The following is a 17,524-nucleotide window of genomic DNA, read 5'->3' as shown; positions in this document are numbered from 1 at the left end:
TTCACCCCAAAAGTTTGACGAAGCAGTGGAGTTTGGTTTCCCTGCGGCCGACGTCCTCTCTCGGGGTACGACGCCAGAAAGTGACGGCGACGTGGCTACTCGCCGACAATCACGACAGAAACCAGCCGACGATCCGTCAAACTTGCAGTCATTTTTGGCGGATGAAGATGAAGACGAAAACATTTCCCTCAACAGCGACCCGGATTCTCTGGCGGATCCCGAATCGCCCAAGACACCAGAATCATTCGAGAACAGACCCGGCGGTCTCCGCCCCGCGCGATTCGCTTCCCCTGACATTGCTCAGCATGCCCGTGTTAGAACGCCCGAGGTTGGAAACTACGCCCAGGCTCCAGTGTCGTCCCGTGAGATGACGTTGCGAATGACGCTTACCCGACCCGACCTACGCGCGCACGAGGATGAGATTTACGGCTGGCAGCAACGGCAGCAGCAACAGAGCTACCAGCAACATGCTCGCCGGCCAACGGGTGGTGCGAGCGGTTCTGTGCCCCCTGCCGAGGGTGGGAGAACGGTGGGATCGAGGGAGGGTGTTTACCCCAAGGAGAGCATGGACTGGAGCAAGTTTGATGGGGTTGACCATTGGAACCCGAACGGGACGGAAAAGGGGGTCATGAAGCGGATCTGGAATCGTATGCGGCGCAATTAGGGGGGAAGCGGTCAACGGACGCTATTTGTGTGTATGTGTGACCTCGAGTTGCCAAAACACAGCGTTCAACTCACCTCAGTTGTGGCTTGCATATCATTTTCACAAACATCCGAATCTTTTTTTTTTTTACGACAGAGACAACAATTGTAATCTTGTGAAGATTTACAATCGATCAAATACACATTTTTGACATTTTTTTTTTTTTTTGGCATGGCGTTGGGGAATTGGGCAACGGGATGGGAAGGGCCGGATTTTGATTTATTTTTTTACACAAAAAAATTGCATGAAGGGGTTATTTTTTTTTTTTTTTTTTAGTACATCTTTTTATCATCGAGCATTATCGTCTCACGATGGGGGAAAGTCAGTAGGCGTTTTATATTCTTGTAAATATCATCACACGGTTTTTCGGGAGGTGCAAATCTATCGTTCTGTTTTCTCTTCTCCCTTACTCGAAAGGTTTTCTTTGGTGACTTTGTGCAACTGTCGTATGATGCAGTACGATGATTCTGGCAGATGGGCTGAGGGCAGGCAAGGGGGGGGGCTTTGACGCCCTGCGAAGTGACAGTGACGGCGGCGGCGGCGAGAGCGGGTATATGGACACACCACGTTGGGCCCCTGTTCGGCGCTACGACTTTGGAAAGGAAAAAAAACATGTGCTTTTTGGACAAAGGCCGAAAAGAAGAGGTTGTATGGGGTTGTACAGAGTATTGTGCGCCTCTTTTTTTTGTTTTTTTTTGGGTGGGGGGAAATTGTTGCTCTGGGGTCGGGTGCGCCGTGGATGGGTGTTGTGCATTGTTACAATTATGGGTTTATGCTATATCTACTGTTTTTTGGGTGTGGCATGACGATCTTGACCTCGAGGGAGGTTTGTCATTGCTACCCAAACATGGGATTAAAGTGAGATGAACTGATTCACACAAAATCTCCAGGGCGAGAAACACATTTGTGAGCGGGACAGCCGAGTGGTTACCGTGTTCTGGAATAAACAAGCGAGATGTTATGTTGTCTGGGTGGTGGTTGATTAAGCAAGGGAGGGAAAACAGGAGAGCCAGCCCACACAGACATCAAGCTCTCTTTATTGATTGTCGTGTGGTCTTTTTGTTTTTCTTTTCTTTCTTCCCGAGAACTCTAGCTGGGGGGCTTGGTGGTGATTTTAGTGTCACCCGACACCATGGTATAGGACGGTGTTAGTGTCAAAAAGATATCGAAGGGTCTTATCTAGTGCAGTGTATCCGCGGATAGGATTTGGCTCTTCTCGATTGGGATGGCACTATGTACAACAACGTGGAGTTCCCCGTGGGGCTTTCGGGGATGGGGAACGAGCTGGGCGGTGGCAGTGAACAAAAGAGAGAGGGGTTCTCTCTTTTTGCGTGGACTCCGCCTGATGATGAATTCGGGGACGCTACGGATGGTGGTGTTTCGGTTGAGTTGAGTTCGGAATGAGATGTGGGAGGGTAAGAGCTTCGAGAGGGTGTTCTAGCGTGCCCAGATGTGGATGGGGGGATTGTCGTAATGGTATGTATGGTCGGAGTTTCTTCCGGAGGGTTTGTCTGGGCGATGAGATGATAACTAAGCGCTGAAAGAGGTTTACTGTCATTTCGATGAGAGGGGAAGTGAGGTTATTGGGATCAGCCTCGGTTTCATATGAGATTGGAATTATGAAGTACATTTGGCATCGCTGGATTAGGGAATAGTGTATACGTTGGTGCTGTGTTAGTGGCTTAGTGCAGGACATAAATCTCACTGAGGGGTTGTCACAGTTGCAGTGGGTAACTCCTGTTTTTCAGGTTGGCGGGGTAAAGACTTTGGAATTTTGAGTTTTTTGATAACACAAGACTTCGTATAGACAACTTCACGCAGGTCTCCAAGAGAATTAAGACTCCCATTAAGTCTGTGCCCTGCAGAACTCTCGGGGCTTTGAAGTCTGTTCACCCTCCCGTCCCATGGTTTGCCTCGTTTCTTCTATTTTCATCCCATTTTTTGCTGGCCTTGTTTTGATATTGTTCTTTTCTTTTTCGACGTAAGGATTCGGACGACTGCCGCCCTCACTTTGTCAGCCGAACAGGTTCAATTTAAACATCGGATGGTGGGTGTGTGAGAGTGGCATCCAATGTGCTCCCCGCCTTTTCGAGATTGTGATGTGATGAGTCCTGTGCAGTTCGCATGCATTTGATATTCACTAACAGGACTTCACAGTTCAAAAAAACCGATACCGGGATGCACATCATCCAGTCAGAAACTGTGGGATGGGCGGTTGGCTGCTGACGGGCTTGCTCAGAGGTGGTGGTGCATGTTTGTGCTTTCATCCGATAGTCGAGGTTCTCGAGGTGTTTGCTCCATGCTGCCATAGGCGAGACATGATTAGCCTGGACGAGACAAATCAAAGACAGAGGCGGGAACTGACAGAGGCTTGTCTCAACTCAGCTCATGCTCATCAATGTTTGTCATTATTGCGCGCGATGAAGTCTTGGGCAACCTGTCAAGATAAAGTGAAGGCAGCACAACATCAGTTTATCGGATACGCCAACCAACTGACACCCTGAACGCAAATGGGTGGGTATGTCTGGCAACGGCAGAGACATGTCGAGCCTTCGTCGAATGGCACAGCAAGGGGATGTAGACAAAATAAATCGAGATTCAGAGTGAGAATGTCCCGCGAGAGGGTTAGGGTTTGAATGGGGTTATGAGGCGTTTGTACAGAAGGGGCTAGGCAAACAGAAGGAAGGAACGTTGGTGATGATGCCTTCTTCCGCAGTGTTCTCGGAAGCAAAATTTCCCACCCTCATGACGGTAAATTCTCTCCGGTACTGTTCTTTCATCTTGACCAGAAGATGAGCGACGACCTCTGTACGCTCTGCTTGAGCCTCTCCACCACGATACATGAAGCATTCACAGATGAAGCCGAGGCTACACCATTAAGCCCCCTCTGGCACAAGACTCTCGGCGAGGTGCACACCTCCTCCTTCACCTGCAGGTTTTGTGTCATCGTTATAAAGGGGTGGTCGCAGTCCAGAGTTGTCCAGGTGGAGAGAGCAACTCTTGAGGCCGATTATGACGCTGAACACCCGCCAACGGACCTTCACCGTCCCATTCACGAGATTCCGGCTTATCGAAACGAAGCGGAGCTCGAGATATCCCTGGAGAAGTTACCGCGGTATCTCGATGATGGACGCAGACTGACGAACCGCTGGGCTGTTGTGTGCAACTGTAATGTGAAAAGTAGCACCTCTTTCGATGTGCATCCAAGCCTTCGGGCACATCTGAATCTTGCAAGACTTGATGGTGAGGGGGACACCGAGGCGGCCGATAGGAATGCAGTTTGTGCCCCGCAAGAGCTTCGGTTCGGTCAAGCTACCCTGGAAGCCGAACCAGGCGCAGAGACAGGACAGGACATCAATGTGGTCCCCCTGGTGTCTGCAAGTCCATTGTCAAAACAAAGCTTAACGCTGGCAAAAACATGGCTCAACAAGTGTGTCGATGAGCATGGTAGGACATGCCAGCCACTCGACAAACCTGTAGGATGGATGCCTTCGCGATTGATTGGGTTCTTTCCTGGAGGAGACAGGATATATCTGCAAGAAAAGAAGTCAATCGACTCGGACGGCCATGATCAGGATGATCGTTTTGTTGCGCTAAGTCACTGTTGGGGAGCTGGAGGAACACCTTTTATGACAACTCGAAAGACCTTGGCCCTTCACACCCACGAAGGAATCGAAATATCAAAGCTACCGCAGACCTTCCGGGATGCAGTGATCCTTATGGCGAGCTTGGGTCTTCGATATGTGTGGATTGATAGTCTTTGCATCCTTCAAGACGACCCAGAGGATTGGGCCCGAGAGGCGGCTCAGATGGCGGATATTTACCGGTACGCCCACTTGGTCATCATCGGAGCGAATTCTCCTGGGGACACCTTGGGGTTCCTTTCCTCAAGAGAGGCTCCTGATGTGGTGCCGCTGCCACCACCACCACCCACCTCGCCATCATCTTCCAGAACGACCACCAACATCAAGCTCTGCCTCCAACTTGACGACCGTGACTGGACCTACAGCTGGAAATCAACAGAAAATCCAGACCACCTCCGAAACGAGCCTCTAAGTTCAAGGGCATGGTGTTTGCAAGAGCGGTTTCTGCCCCTACGCGCTCTTCAGTACGGAACCCGCCAAGCTTTCTGGGAGTGCAATACCATCAGGGCAAATGAAGATGGGGAGGCCGTAGGTAAGAATATTCTGAGCATGCAGCGGAATCATGTTAGCCGGCTTGCTAAGACGGCAAACGTCAAGAAGACGGTTTTTTCAAAGGGAACGTGGAGACCGGCAGACAGGGAGGCCAGTGGAGGGTGTCGGTACAACTGGGTGGATTGGTACTGGATGGTGCAGGATTTTACTGCACGGGATATCACCAAAGCGACGGACCGGTTTCCTGCTGTGGCTGGGTTGGCAAGGGAGGTGGTGCGTATTAGGAGCAAGAATGATCACGAGGCTATGAGGGAGATGCCGGGTGAGTATATGGCTGGTCTGTGGAAAAGTGGTGTTCTGGAGGGGCTGTTTTGGTGCAGAGCTGTCCCTGAAAGACTGCTTGAATCGACAAAGGAGCATGTTGCCCCGTCGTGGTCCTGGGCTTCGGTTGTGGGCCAGGTTCAGTTTCCTGTCTATGAGTGGTATGAGAAGCGCGCTGCTTGGAAGTCGAATGTCCTTGACTTTGAGCCGTTGGCAGAGTATGTTTCCCACTCTCTGGAACTGAGGGATCATGATCCCTTTGGCAGGTTAGCGGGAGGCACTTTGACGATGAGGGGGCCACTGTTGCCCGTCACCAAGATCAAAGCAAGGCAAGAGAAGGAACCGCCGTTGAATGATGTGTATGGGCTTGCACCAAGTCGATCCGAAGTCACAGACGGGATATATCGACTGCAGACTGAGAGGAACGGGTGTATATGGGTAGAAGGTGGTACGGATTTTCCATCTTCTGATAGTCAAATTGACACAGACGGGCTGGCAGCAATGCTCTTGATTCGTGTGCCGCATGTGCTGGATCACGGCTTTATTGACTGTCGATTTGGGCTTTTGCTGAAGAGATTGGACGATGGATGTTATCAGAGGGTTGGATTCGTTGATGGGGCCATTATGAAGGAAACGGGGCTCCCTTTCTTCAAGAGCTTTGAGGTTGTTGGATATCCCCGACCATATGAAGAAGGGGATATGGATCCTCCTCCGAGGTCGAGTACACTCGATTTCACTATGGACGATGTGAGGAGAGACTGGAGGGCCAGGCGACATAACGACCTCGCTCTAGATCCGCTGCGGTTGGAGAAGAAGGAGGTGACGATTTGCTGATATTGATGGAAAAAACCACCTCGTAGCCAGACATTTGGAATACTTCCTCTGAACCCCTGATCAAGAAGAAAGGTGGCTGTTAGCTTCTCAGAGGTTGTTCCCATTCGAAGCTCATTGCACACCAAGCACAGCTCTCCACCATCATGATTGGTGACCGTTTGGATCAGCATCTTCACCAACCAGTTGATTCCTGGATTTATTTCAAGTCCTCATTCCAAGAAATGACCGTGACAGCAAGGTAAAAACCCCGACTGGGTCATCTCTATACCCTGCATTTCCCCGCGTTTTTTTTTTGTGGCTGCCCGGCGCTGGCGTTTGTGATTCGCGGGGAGTGACATCGCTCGCTCGTTCAATTTGCCCCTTGAGGCCAGCCCGCCGGCTTGGCGGCTATCACGACCAACGACGTCGTTGGTGGTGAACAAATTCAAGCGAGCCACCGAGCCAAGGGGAAGGAAGGACCTCATAGAGTAGAGGATTCGCTTGCGGTGCCTTTGCAGGTCATATAGGGTTGTTTTGGAGATCTTGTATGTACTGAGAATGGGTGTGGACGAGTGGGATGCTACGCTCCAATAAGACGGGCAGGATCACATGTGGCTTTTGTAGAGGTTGAGATGAGAGAAGCGGTTGAGGAGCCGCGGTTGGTTGGAGGGTGAATTGGAGGAGGTGGGAGGTGAGGTTACTGTTTGTGGAAGCGAGGAGACATCGTCGTGTCAGTCAAGAGGAGGGGTGAGAGCTTGTTGTTGTTGTTGTGGTGGTGGTGGTGGTGGTGGTGGTGGTGGTGGTGGTGGTGGTGGGTGATATAAAGCGAGTGTGCCTTCTTGGTGGCTCGAAATCCGGGGAAAAGCTCCACCAGGCTTGAACCTAGATCTCTTATCAGATCTCTAGGTGATTGCTTGTTTACCGTCCTCTGTTTCAGATCCCTTCTTTCCCGGCAACGATGATTCCCACAGGCCTTGCTGTGGGCCTGAGCAGCCTTCTCCTCTGCTCGGGCACCGCATCAGCCTTGGTATGGAACACCTTTGACGGCCCAGGCTCCCCAGCCTGCCACAATGTCTCCCGGGTCCACAACGCCACCTCCGTCGAGGATATGCAATCCGTCGTCAAGTCAGCCATCCAGTCCAAGTCCTTGGTCCGCGCCGCAGGAAAGGGCCACATGTGGTACGATACCCAATGCAGCGACGACTCGACCATCATCATCCGAACTGCCAATGTGGCCGGCATCTACGACTTCAGCCTTCCCGAGGGGGCCCCCCATGGGTCCGTACTTGTTGACGCTGGAGTTACTTTCTTCCAGCTGGCCGAGTATCTCCATGATAGGGGTGCCAGTGTTGGGTACACCCTCACAAACTGGAACATCAGTTTCGGCGGGAGTGTGGCGATGGGGGCTCACAGAAGCTCGATTAGAGAAGACTCGATGGTGGCGGCGGGTGTGTTGGCCATGGATATCATTGATGGAAAGGGGGAGATCAGAAAAGTAAAAAGGAATGAAAGTGATGATGACTGGTTGGCTGCTTCGACCAGTCTGGGATTGTTGGGAATTATTGCGAGGATAAAACTCAAGATCTATCCTGACAGCAAGGTTTATGCCAAGCAGAACACGTGAGTATACTTGACCCCATCAACCGCCGGACGACAGACTGACAGCCAGGACAGTTTCGACGAAAAGGAAATTCTCGAGGGCGACATCTACGGCATGATTGCCCCGTACGCAACAGCGAATCTCTGGTGGTGGCCCTACAAGAGAAAGTTTCACCAGCGATATTACGATGTTGTCCCCGCCAACTTCACCGAGCAGCAAGGCTTCCAAAACACCTTTTCTGTGACCGACCTCGAGGCGTTTGCTGCCAAGAATTTGCTCAACAGCGGGAAGTACTTGCCCACATCCAACATGCTCATGGAGGCGATCTTTTTTGGGCAGTGGGAGAAGCCAAACTTTAGGGAGAAGACGACGAACAAAGCTATTGACAAGTGGCCGGTTTATGGTTGGAACTATGATGTATTGATCGGTGGTCTCTACCCAGACCAAAAGGCTCAGTGGGACTATGGGCTGAGGGCTTACACCCTTGAGCTGGCCTTCCCGGTAACGATGGCGAATGCGGTGTTGAAGAGAGCGAGAGGGCTATTTGATGAGGAGTTGAAGAGGGGGATTATCATGACGAGTACGTATAGGAGCGGGATTAATATCAAGTGTAAGTCTTTCCTGAGTGTGTATGAAAAGGCGAGAATGCGCTGACAATGGGTAAACAGTCGGTCGGCACTATTTTGACTTTCTTGGGCAGCAGACATACAACACTTCTGACGGGGTGGATTGGTCAAAGGGGACGATCATGTTTGACTTTCCCTCGTACCGACCGAGTGTGGGCGATGAGAAGAGGTTTAACGAGCCGTTTTGTGCGTGCCGCTACTTTTTGTCTCTCTTTTCTTCACAAGGGGGCTAACCTGAGAGAAAATAGATCGCAAGGTTGCCAATGCTCTGATCGACGAGTTCCCCTGCAGACCTCATTGGACCAAGAATACGAGGGAGGCTTTTGCGAGGTCGAAGAAGCATCTGGACCCAAACGTAAGTCAATTTCCTCGACGAAGAGGCACAGTGGTTGACTAACGTAATACGTGTATTAGTATCTGGCCCGGTTCAAAGCTGTGAGGCAAAAGTTTGATCCGAATGGTATCTACCGGAATGTGATTGGCGAGATTTTGGAGATGTATTGAGCGATTGGGTAGTGTTGAAGGCAGCGAAACGGAGAGCAATGAAGTGTTGTTCATCATGCAGTATCTCAACTCTCTCTAGGCTGTGACAATCACCTCAATCATGCTCCTCCTCCGTCAACCCCGGACACCCCTCCATCCTCTCATCCTCGTACTTGAACCTGCACCAAAAGCAGTAATGATGCTCTTTTCTCAAATACTCCACCAACCTCCTCAACTTCTCCTCCCCCGTCAACCCATTAAACTCATCCAACTCCTCATCCTCCTCATCCAAATCCTCCGCCACCTCATACACCACCTTCTTCTTCCCCAACGCCTTCCTATCGTCCGCATCCTCATCCCCATCATTATACGTCGGCAACCGTGACATAGCATGCTCCTCCAAATCCCTCCTCATTCTCCTATCCCTCTCGCTCTCCTCCCTAGTCTTGACCAACCCCCTCCAAACAACCGGTATCCCTTTCAACCTCCTCTTCCCCATCTCCTCCCCCCTTTCCTTAGCCCTCTCTGAATCCAACCCCTCCGCCACCTTTTGAGCACCCCTAACCTGCCCCTCCAACCTCTGCTCCTCCCTCTCCTGCCTCATCCGCTCCCTGTAATCCACCTCCCCGACCTTAATCTTCTTCTCCGTCTTCTCCATGTTCTCCACCAACTCCCTCAGCTTCCGTTTCCTCTCACTCTCCAGCCCAATCCCCTCCTTCCCCTCCTTGATCGAAACCCTGATCGGCTCCGCCGACCCAGAACTGCTCGACCCCAGTGTAGACCCAGGTCTGAACCCCATCTTCGCCATCATCGCCAGGCCTTTCGACTGGGGTTTTGACGCCAGCAAAGAGGTAGAATGCGCTTTTTCGCGTTGCAACTCGGCTTCCTGGGCGAGTTCAGCTTTTGATTTGGGGCGGGAACGGGCCTCGGCCTCGCGCTTGAGACGGGCGCGGCGTTGGAGGGAGGATTCTTTTATTGGGAGGGCGGAGGAGGTCGTTATGGAGGGCGCGAGGAAGAGGGGGGACATGTAGTCGTCTTCTTCTTCCTCTTGGGGGTGGTTGTTGTTGTTGGTGGTGCTCATTTTGAGGGTTTGGGGTTGGTGTGGTGGATAGACTGCTGAGGGATAGTATGTGAGGTTGTTTGACAAGGCTGATGTCGCTAATGTTTTGAGTCGTGGGCAGTGCTCGTTGTTTGATGTTGAAGGAGAGTTTTTAATGAAACGAGGACTGAGTGTAAGAGCAATGGGGTGAGATGAGCCCGTGCGCTAGATAGAGGGTTGCTGGCGCAAGAAAGACCCTAACCCTGAAAAGCAACGGCATGTCACTTTTGAAAGCAAAACCCCCCATAAACATGTTCTCCTATGTGAGAGAAATCACATTGGCTTATAAAGGTTACATACACAATATCATTGCTGGAAATGTACCATCAGGCCTCTTCAAAGTCCCTTCCATAGTTCATTCTGTAAAACCACCCACCATCATACCATGAAACATCACAGCAATCACAAACAAAAGAAAAAGAAGATGTTCACTTTTAAAGACCATATCATATCAAGTAACCGACTAGAGATTTCCCTGCCAACCATGTCACCGCCGCTGTGAAAATGAATACAGATATCGAAAACCCTTCCATCAAATGTTCAAACGCCGCTCATATTCTTCTCCTCACACCACACACCACCCTGTTTTTTGGACTCCTCCTCCCATGCCCTCAAATAGAAAAAGTATAGGAACACATTAAGCAAGAAAGAAACATTGGAAACCAGAGCCTTGCGCTATTCACAAAGGCTTGCCACCAATGAAGTCGGACCACCTGCGGACCTCAGAGGGGATACCCTCGGGCCTGGGCAGCTTCTCACTCATGCACTGGGCGAAGAGCATAGCGGTCTGGTAAAAAGTCTTAGCATGTTGATCAATCTAGCAAGGCAAAGGGAGAAACTAACCTGAGGCTCCATGAACAATGGCACGCCAAAGTCGACGGCGTTGCGGCGCATGACGTAGTCGACATCCATGACAGTCTTGCCACGGGCCTGGGCAAGGTTGAAGACACCGCGAATGTCGTACTTCTTGAACACCTCACGGAGGGCGCGCTTGTCCTCCTTGGGGAACTCGATGACCTCAACATTGATCTTGTGCTTGGACTTGGTCTCGAGGTACTCCTTGACCTCGACATCAGCAGCATAAAGCTTGTAGCCAAGAGGAGCAAGGTAGTCCACAACGGTGGCAAGCCAGTTCTTGCTCAGCTCACCACCAAAGAGGATACCCTCACCAGGCTCAGGGACGCGGAAGTTCATGGCGGACTGGAGAGAAGCCCAGTAGGCCTCAACGAGGTTCTTGCCGAAGCAGGCCATCTCACCGGTGGAAGCCATCTCGACGCCAAGGAAGGGGTCGGCGCCAGCGAGACGGGTCCAGGAGAACTGGGGAACCTTGGTGGCCAAGTAGTCACGCTTGACAGCCATGAGGTCAGTGGGCTGGGGAACGTCCTTGCCGACAAGGGCCTTGGTGGCAACGTCAATGAAGTTGGTGCCGAGGACCTTGCTGACGAAGGGGAAAGAACGAGAGGCACGGAGGTTGCACTCGATGACCTTGAGGGCGGGCACACCTCCCTCGGGATCCTCAGCGCGAATGATCTGCATGTTGAAGGGACCGGTGATGTTCCAGGCCTTGGCGACCTTCTGCGCAATCTCCTTGACACGGTCCATGGTGTCCTGGTCCAAGTTGGCAGGAGGGAGGACGAGGGTGGCATCACCAGAGTGGACACCAGCCTGCTCGACGTGCTCACTGACGGCGTGGATGATCAGCTCACCCTTGGAGGCAACACCATCAACATCAATCTCCTGAGCACCCTCGATGAACTTGCTGATGACGACGGGGTGGTCAGGGGAGACGTTGGAAGCAGCCTCAAGCTTGTCCTTGAGGTCCTCCTGGCTGCGAATGACAGTCATAGCAGCACCAGAAAGGACGTAACTGGGACGAACAAGGACAGGGTAGCCGACCTCCTGGGCAAACTTCTCGGCAGCCTCGACGGAGGTCAACTCCTTCCAGGCGGGCTGGTCAACTCCGATGGAGTCGAGGATCTCGGAGAACTTCTGTCTGTCCTCAGCCTTGTCGATGTCACGGGGGTCGGTTCCGAGAACGTTGGCCTTGCCAGTCTCCTGGAGACGAAGGGCAATGTTTTGGGGAAGCTGGCCACCGACAGACACCACCACACCGCTGGCGTTCTCGAGCTCGTAGATATCCATCACACGCTCATAGCTCAACTCTTCGAAATAAAGGCGGTCTGTTTTCCATCTCGTGAGTCTCAAAATCGCGTCCTCGTCAAGGAAATCAACTTACCGGCTTCGTCAAAATCGGTCGACGTGGTCTCGGGATTATACTAGACCCACTTTTAGTATCATAGACCTCATAATAGTGTGTGTAGATGGGTAGAAACGTTGTAAACAAAGTGTGGTGGTGAAAGGGGACGATTTGCTTCATCAGGAGAAAAGTGGGGTCCTGGAAAATGGGTCCATCAAAAAGGGGCATGGACAATGTTAGGACAAGCTGCAAACTTCGCAGAATTATGCACCAGAAAAATGTTCAAAAGTGCAATCCGAATGAATGTGAAAGACACGCTGTATGATTGACGATATCACAGCCAGATGTAGTGAAGCGAAGTGGATGCATCACACTGCAACACCAAGGTGTATCAAGCACTTGCCCATGCGTTTAAATATTGTGCTAATGTGTCCAAACATCCCACTCAGGCATTAAACATTGTGTAAAGGCATCCCGAGATAGTTCAAACACGTCCAACTATCACTCGGAGGCCTATTAAAATAGTTTAAACGCGTCCAGCTATTTCAAATAGGCCTGTCAAGATAGTAGAAAGGTCTATGACTATCTTGTTAAGGCATCTAAACATCCCACTTGGGTGTCCAAATATGCTGAATAGGTGTGCTAACATGCACCATAGGCCTTGAAACATCTTGGATCATGCGTACGAACATAATGGAAACACATGTCATTATCGAATGCAGGTGTAATACTGTGTGGCACGCTTGTGCACGAGCAATGGGCGCAAGGAGGCGAAGGGAACAGACGGGAGCGAACGAAGCCCGTGAGGGTAAGCAAGCGCTGCTAAGGTCGACAGCAGCATGCACACACGACGGGAACCTCATCCCAACTTCAGATTAGTGGTCAAAGCATACCATCCACACAAGATAATCATGTGCGGCAGTGTCTCTGACATTTCGAATGCGCCCATGCTGGACAACTGACGTAGCCGAGGAACAGGGAGTGGACACCGGTATGAGGAGTGACGAGGAGGCCGAAGCTCGGACAGCTGGTTGGCACGATCTGGGCCACTTGGCGGAACGAGTTGAGAAAGATGGGATAAATAGCTAAAAGCTGGGATAAACGATCGAAAGGATGGGATGGTGGGATTGACTCGAGGGCTTGAACTCTCTCGAAAATATTGCTGGCAAAGCCGCTAAACACCAGACTATCTGCAAACGAGTGATACTCAGGTGCGTTGATGTGAGGTATGCTGGTGACAATGTCGAGGAATGGCCGCTGATGGGGGGGTATGTGACGGCGGAGCGGGCTATTCGGTGACTGGTGCGAAAATGTAGGGGGAATGACTCAAAATGTGGGAATAATGATGTGGGTGTAAGGATAACAATAGATGATGTAGCGGTTCAGTAGAGAGAGAGGTGTTGAACAGGAAGACTTCAGAAGCGAGATCGTCTCGAAAGGAAAGAGGAGAGGTGACTTCGCAGAAGTTCCCAGAGAAAAATTCTGTAAGAACACCCTAAGGACCACTTCCTTCCCCTTCAACTCCCCCACCTCCCACATACCACATACAATGGCTCCATATAAACCTTAGATAACTATCCTGAGGCAACTGTCAAGGCAGAGATCATTGACACTTGTCACGGTATAGAGGCACATGGCGTCAATGCTTTGAAGTGATCAACATATACGAACTAGATCTTGCCGCCATTCAAGACACATCTGAGCCGGGTTGACAAATGCTGCTGTTCTCAATATCCTGAGGCGACCACGAGCGGCTGCGCCCTCGAGGGCGCGCTGCTGTCGTGAAAGATCAGGCAAGACAAGGCACGAGCAAGCGATGAGGTCAAGCTCGAGCACGCGCGGCTGTTCCGGAAATCGGACAGGCACAAGTACGCGATACTGTCCTGCACAACCAGGCCCGGGCACGCAGGGAAGGTGTTGAAAGCCAGAGTAGACTACTAGGGCCAGACTGGAGGTTTGACTGCCACTAGATATCAACTCTTAGAACACCTAGAGCAAATACGCCATGATGACAAGCTACATAACAACCCTGATCGCAGACAAGTACACCAAAACTCGGCAACAAGACTGGACAAAGAGGGCTGACAGTAACGCGATCAGACGAAAACGCCACAGAATCAACGTAATCAGATGAGATCCGGAGAAACTGTTCAATGTGATCGAACGAAATTTGCCAGAAAAGCTCTGCAACATGCTTGGACCAGAGCTGTACCAGAATCTGCTTGCAATCTGACGGTGGCTCAGGGAGCTCAATGTAGACATAAGTAGGCTCAGTGCCAGGTTCATGTAACATGATGAAGCTCAGAGCCGGCTCATGTCACATGGTGATGCTCAAGGGCCAACTCATGTAATATGAGGAATGTCATTGCAGACGGTAAACAAGGGTTGAAACCTAGAGCTCGGAGGGGGGGGAAGCAAAATGGTTGTTGAAGTCGACTTGGGGAAGCAAAAGCTGGGACGAAAACAGCTGGGACGAAAAAGCAAAACACTGAAAACCGATTTGAAGCAAATCACAACCGTGAGAGGCAGCTCGAAGATAGCTGCAACTCGGTGCCCGCTTGGGAAAGATCTGATGGGAATATTGGGGGAGGGTAAAACACTTACGTTAATCATGACCGTCTTCTCACCCATGGCCTTCAGGGCACGAGTGGCGCTGACAGCGCACCAATCGAACTCGACGGAGCTACCAATGCGGTAGACACCGCTGCCGAGAATGACGGTACCCTTGTCCTCGAAGTTGATATCGTGGGTCGAGGCGTTGTAGGTGGTGTACAGGTAGTTGGTATCGGCAGGGAACTCGGCAGCGAGGGTATCGATCTTCTTGACCCAGGGGCGGATGCCAAACTCCAATCTGCGGGCGCGAACCTCGTCCTCAGTGCTGTTGACAGCATGAGCAATCTGCTTGTCAGAGAAACCCATCTTCTTGGCCTTGAGCACGTTCTCCTTCTTGAGGCCTTGGAGGCTGCCAATCTGCTGGAGCTCCTTAGTGCAGTCAACAATGTTCTGGAGCTTGTGCAAAAACCACTTGTCGATCTTGGTCAGCTCGTGGACACGGTCAACAGTGTAGTTCTCGTGGAGCATGGCCTGGCCGACAGCCAACCAGCGGCGGTCAGTTGGGTTCTGGAGCTCAAAGTCGAGATCCTCAAACTTGGCACCCTGGAAGCCGACAAAGTTGGGGTCAACCTGTCTGATGGCCTTCTGGAAAGACTCCTCAAAGGTACGACCAATGGCCATAACCTCACCGACAGACTTCATGGCGCTACCAATGTCACGCTTGACGTGCTGGAACTTGGACAAATCCCAGCGGGGAATCTTTGTGACAATGTAATCGAGCGAGGGCTCGAAATTGGCAGTGGTGGTCTTGGTGACGGCATTGGGAAGCTCAGGAAGAGTGTGTCCAAGACCAATCTTGGCAGCAGTGTACGCCAATGGGTAACCGGTGGCCTTGGAAGCCAGGGCGGACGAACGAGAGAGACGAGCATTGACCTCGATGACTCTGTAGTCCAACCCATCAGGCTGGAGCGCATACTGGACGTTGCACTCACCAACGACGCCCAAGTGACGGACAATCTTGATGGCAGCGGAACGAAGCATGTGGTACTCCTCATCACTCAGGGTCTGACTGGGCGCAACGACAATCGAGTCACCAGTGTGGATACCCAAGGGGTCAAAGTTCTCCATGTTGCACACAGTGATGCAGTTGTTGTTCGCATCACGCACGACCTCATATTCAACTTCCTTCCAGCCCTTGAGAGACTTCTCGACCAAGATTTGGGGGGAGAGAGTCAGAGACCGGGCAGCCATGTTGCGCAGCTCCTCCTCGTTGTTGGCGAAACCAGAACCAAGACCACCAAGCGCATAAGCAGCGCGGACAATAATTGGGTACCCAATGTTGCGGGCAGCCTCGAGAGCATCGTCCAGGGTGTTGACGGCAATAGACTTGGCAATGGGGATGTTGATCTCCTCCAGAGCCTTGGCGAACAGATCTCTGTCCTCGGAGAGCTCCAACGTCCTGACGCTGGTGCCCAACACTCTGACGCCGTACTTCTCGAACATGCCCAACTTCTCCATCTGGACACCAAGGTTCAGGGCAGTCTGACCACCGAAAGAGAGGAAGATACCATCTGGCCTTTCCTTCTGGATCACATACTCGACATACTCGGGGGTGATGGGCAGGTAGTACACCTCGTCGGCGAGCGAGTGGTTGGTTTGAATGGTAGCGATATTGGGGTTCATAAGAACGGAAGAAACGCCGGCTTCCTTCAAGGCCTTGAGCGCCTGGGATCCTGTGAAAGGGCGCGTACGGTCAGCGCTGGGACTCATTGTGAAGTAGTCGTGTGACTCATTGTTCACCACACAAAGTGTCACCTCAAGACGTACCGGAGTAGTCAAACTCGCCGGCCTGGCCAATGGCAAGACCACCGGATCCGATAACAAGCACCTTCTTCACATCGACAAACTCCTTTGGCTTTATTACGCCACTGTCGAGGTAGGCATAGGGGTTAGGGGCGGACTGGGCAGCGTTGCCAGGTCTGGCGGCAGACACTGAGAGGAAGCGCTTTTGGAGACGAGCAATTGGCGACTCGGTTGGTTGACGGACGGGGAGGCTCTGGACGCCCGAGGTGAGGGGCCTCAATTGGGCGGTTTGTGGTGCGACGGCGACCCGTCGACCATGTCGGAGGAGGGCAGGGGCACGACCCGCCTTGTACACGGTCGACAACATATTAGGGGATTATCGCGAGCCTTGAGAGCTAGGGTTAGGCTTTGGCGATAACGGGCGCGGGGGGTTCTCGTTGGGTCTGTTTTGGAGGTTCGGCAGCAACACTTCGTCCGTCGTCGTCTCGCCAATTGGCAGCGCTGCAGTCGCCTGGTCGTATTTTTGCAGTGGGGATGTGGAAGTTCACGAGAGAGATGGGAATTCAACAGCCACGCCGGGGGATCTCGATTGCCCAGGGCAAAAAGAAAAAGATCGGCCCGGGTGGGGGAGCGATAAGCGATAAGAACGGTGACTCGCAGCTGTTCAGACTGGGGTTTGACGCCGTTACCGGGGAGTGCCAGTCACTTGGGTTCCCGGCAGAAGATGGTGGTGATGGTTGGAAAAAATTTGATATTCCCTCGTGGGAAAAAGTGATTATTCCGACGCCGGACAGGACGTCAATGGTTCGTGATCACACTGATTTTCAAATATGTATGCGGACGAGGCAGATCTCGATGGCGGCATATCTCACCATGTCGAGGTTAATGTAGCTATATTACTTTGACGAGAGTCCGTGCTGCGAGCCGCTGACACGATAATGGATAGACAGGCATCATCATGTATGGCTCCGTTCTGAATCTGTCCAACAATGCTGTTTTCAACCCAATCGAGGGGAATTTGAGCGGTGAATTTTCTTCGCGAGTCAGAATGTGCAACGTTGAAGTCCAGACTCAACAAATAGCGGGGTAATATCCGATTGGCCAATGCCCACTTACACTTTGAGTTCAACCTTCTTGACCTTTGAGACGGGCTTCTATTATCAAATATCAATTGACAACAGCGAGAAAAC

At 51.8% G+C, this 17,524-nt stretch overlaps 5 protein-coding genes across 5 annotated transcripts; 2 read left to right on the top strand and 3 right to left on the bottom strand.

The window, feature by feature from the left end:
• Positions 1-2,913: 2,913 nt before the first annotated feature.
• Positions 2,914-5,994, top strand: QC764_113110 (uncharacterized protein; the record flags this gene model as incomplete). The annotated part of the gene is made up of 2 exons (XM_062942563.1): positions 2,914-5,861; positions 5,901-5,994. The coding sequence occupies exons 1-2, from the start codon at positions 3,496-3,498 to the stop codon at positions 5,992-5,994; spliced, it is 2,460 nt and encodes an 819-aa protein (XP_062805641.1). The 5' UTR covers positions 2,914-3,495.
• A 937-nt stretch (positions 5,995-6,931) lies between these two features.
• On the top strand, positions 6,932-8,763 carry QC764_113120 (uncharacterized protein; the record flags this gene model as incomplete). Its single annotated transcript, XM_062942564.1, has 5 exons — positions 6,932-7,593; positions 7,648-8,183; positions 8,242-8,385; positions 8,448-8,554; positions 8,614-8,763. 5 exons carry the CDS (start codon positions 6,932-6,934, stop codon positions 8,701-8,703), a joined length of 1,539 nt encoding a protein of 512 aa, XP_062805640.1. The 3' UTR covers positions 8,704-8,763.
• Positions 8,764-8,797: 34 nt separating this feature from the next.
• Positions 8,798-10,034, bottom strand: QC764_113130 (uncharacterized protein; the record flags this gene model as incomplete). Its single annotated transcript, XM_062942565.1, has 2 exons — positions 8,798-9,946; positions 9,984-10,034. The coding sequence occupies 2 exons, from the start codon at positions 10,032-10,034 to the stop codon at positions 8,798-8,800; spliced, it is 1,200 nt and encodes a 399-aa protein (XP_062805639.1).
• Positions 10,035-10,460: 426 nt separating this feature from the next.
• On the bottom strand, positions 10,461-12,088 carry CPA2_2 (carbamoyl-phosphate synthase (glutamine-hydrolyzing) cpa2; the record flags this gene model as incomplete). The annotated part of the gene is given in 4 exon segments (XM_062939987.1): positions 10,461-10,568; positions 10,625-11,961; positions 12,018-12,057; positions 12,068-12,088. The coding sequence occupies 4 exon segments, from the start codon at positions 12,086-12,088 to the stop codon at positions 10,461-10,463; spliced, it is 1,506 nt and encodes a 501-aa protein (XP_062805638.1).
• Positions 12,089-13,634: 1,546 nt separating this feature from the next.
• CPA2_1 (carbamoyl-phosphate synthase (glutamine-hydrolyzing) cpa2) lies at positions 13,635-17,524 on the bottom strand (the record flags this gene model as incomplete). The annotated part of the gene is made up of 5 exons (XM_062939986.1): positions 17,451-17,524; positions 16,359-17,368; positions 14,583-16,264; positions 13,830-13,938; positions 13,635-13,792 (listed from the first exon to the last, which is right to left on the bottom strand). Exons 2-5 carry the CDS (start codon positions 16,699-16,701, stop codon positions 13,635-13,637), a joined length of 2,292 nt encoding a protein of 763 aa, XP_062805637.1. The 5' UTR covers positions 16,702-17,368; positions 17,451-17,524.

Source organism: Podospora pseudoanserina, chromosome 1 (genome assembly GCF_035222485.1).
Source record: "Podospora pseudoanserina strain CBS 124.78 chromosome 1, whole genome shotgun sequence".
In the NCBI taxonomy this organism is placed as follows: Eukaryota; Fungi; Ascomycota; class Sordariomycetes; order Sordariales; family Podosporaceae; genus Podospora; species Podospora pseudoanserina.
This window is presented reverse-complemented; position numbering and strand designations above follow the sequence as displayed.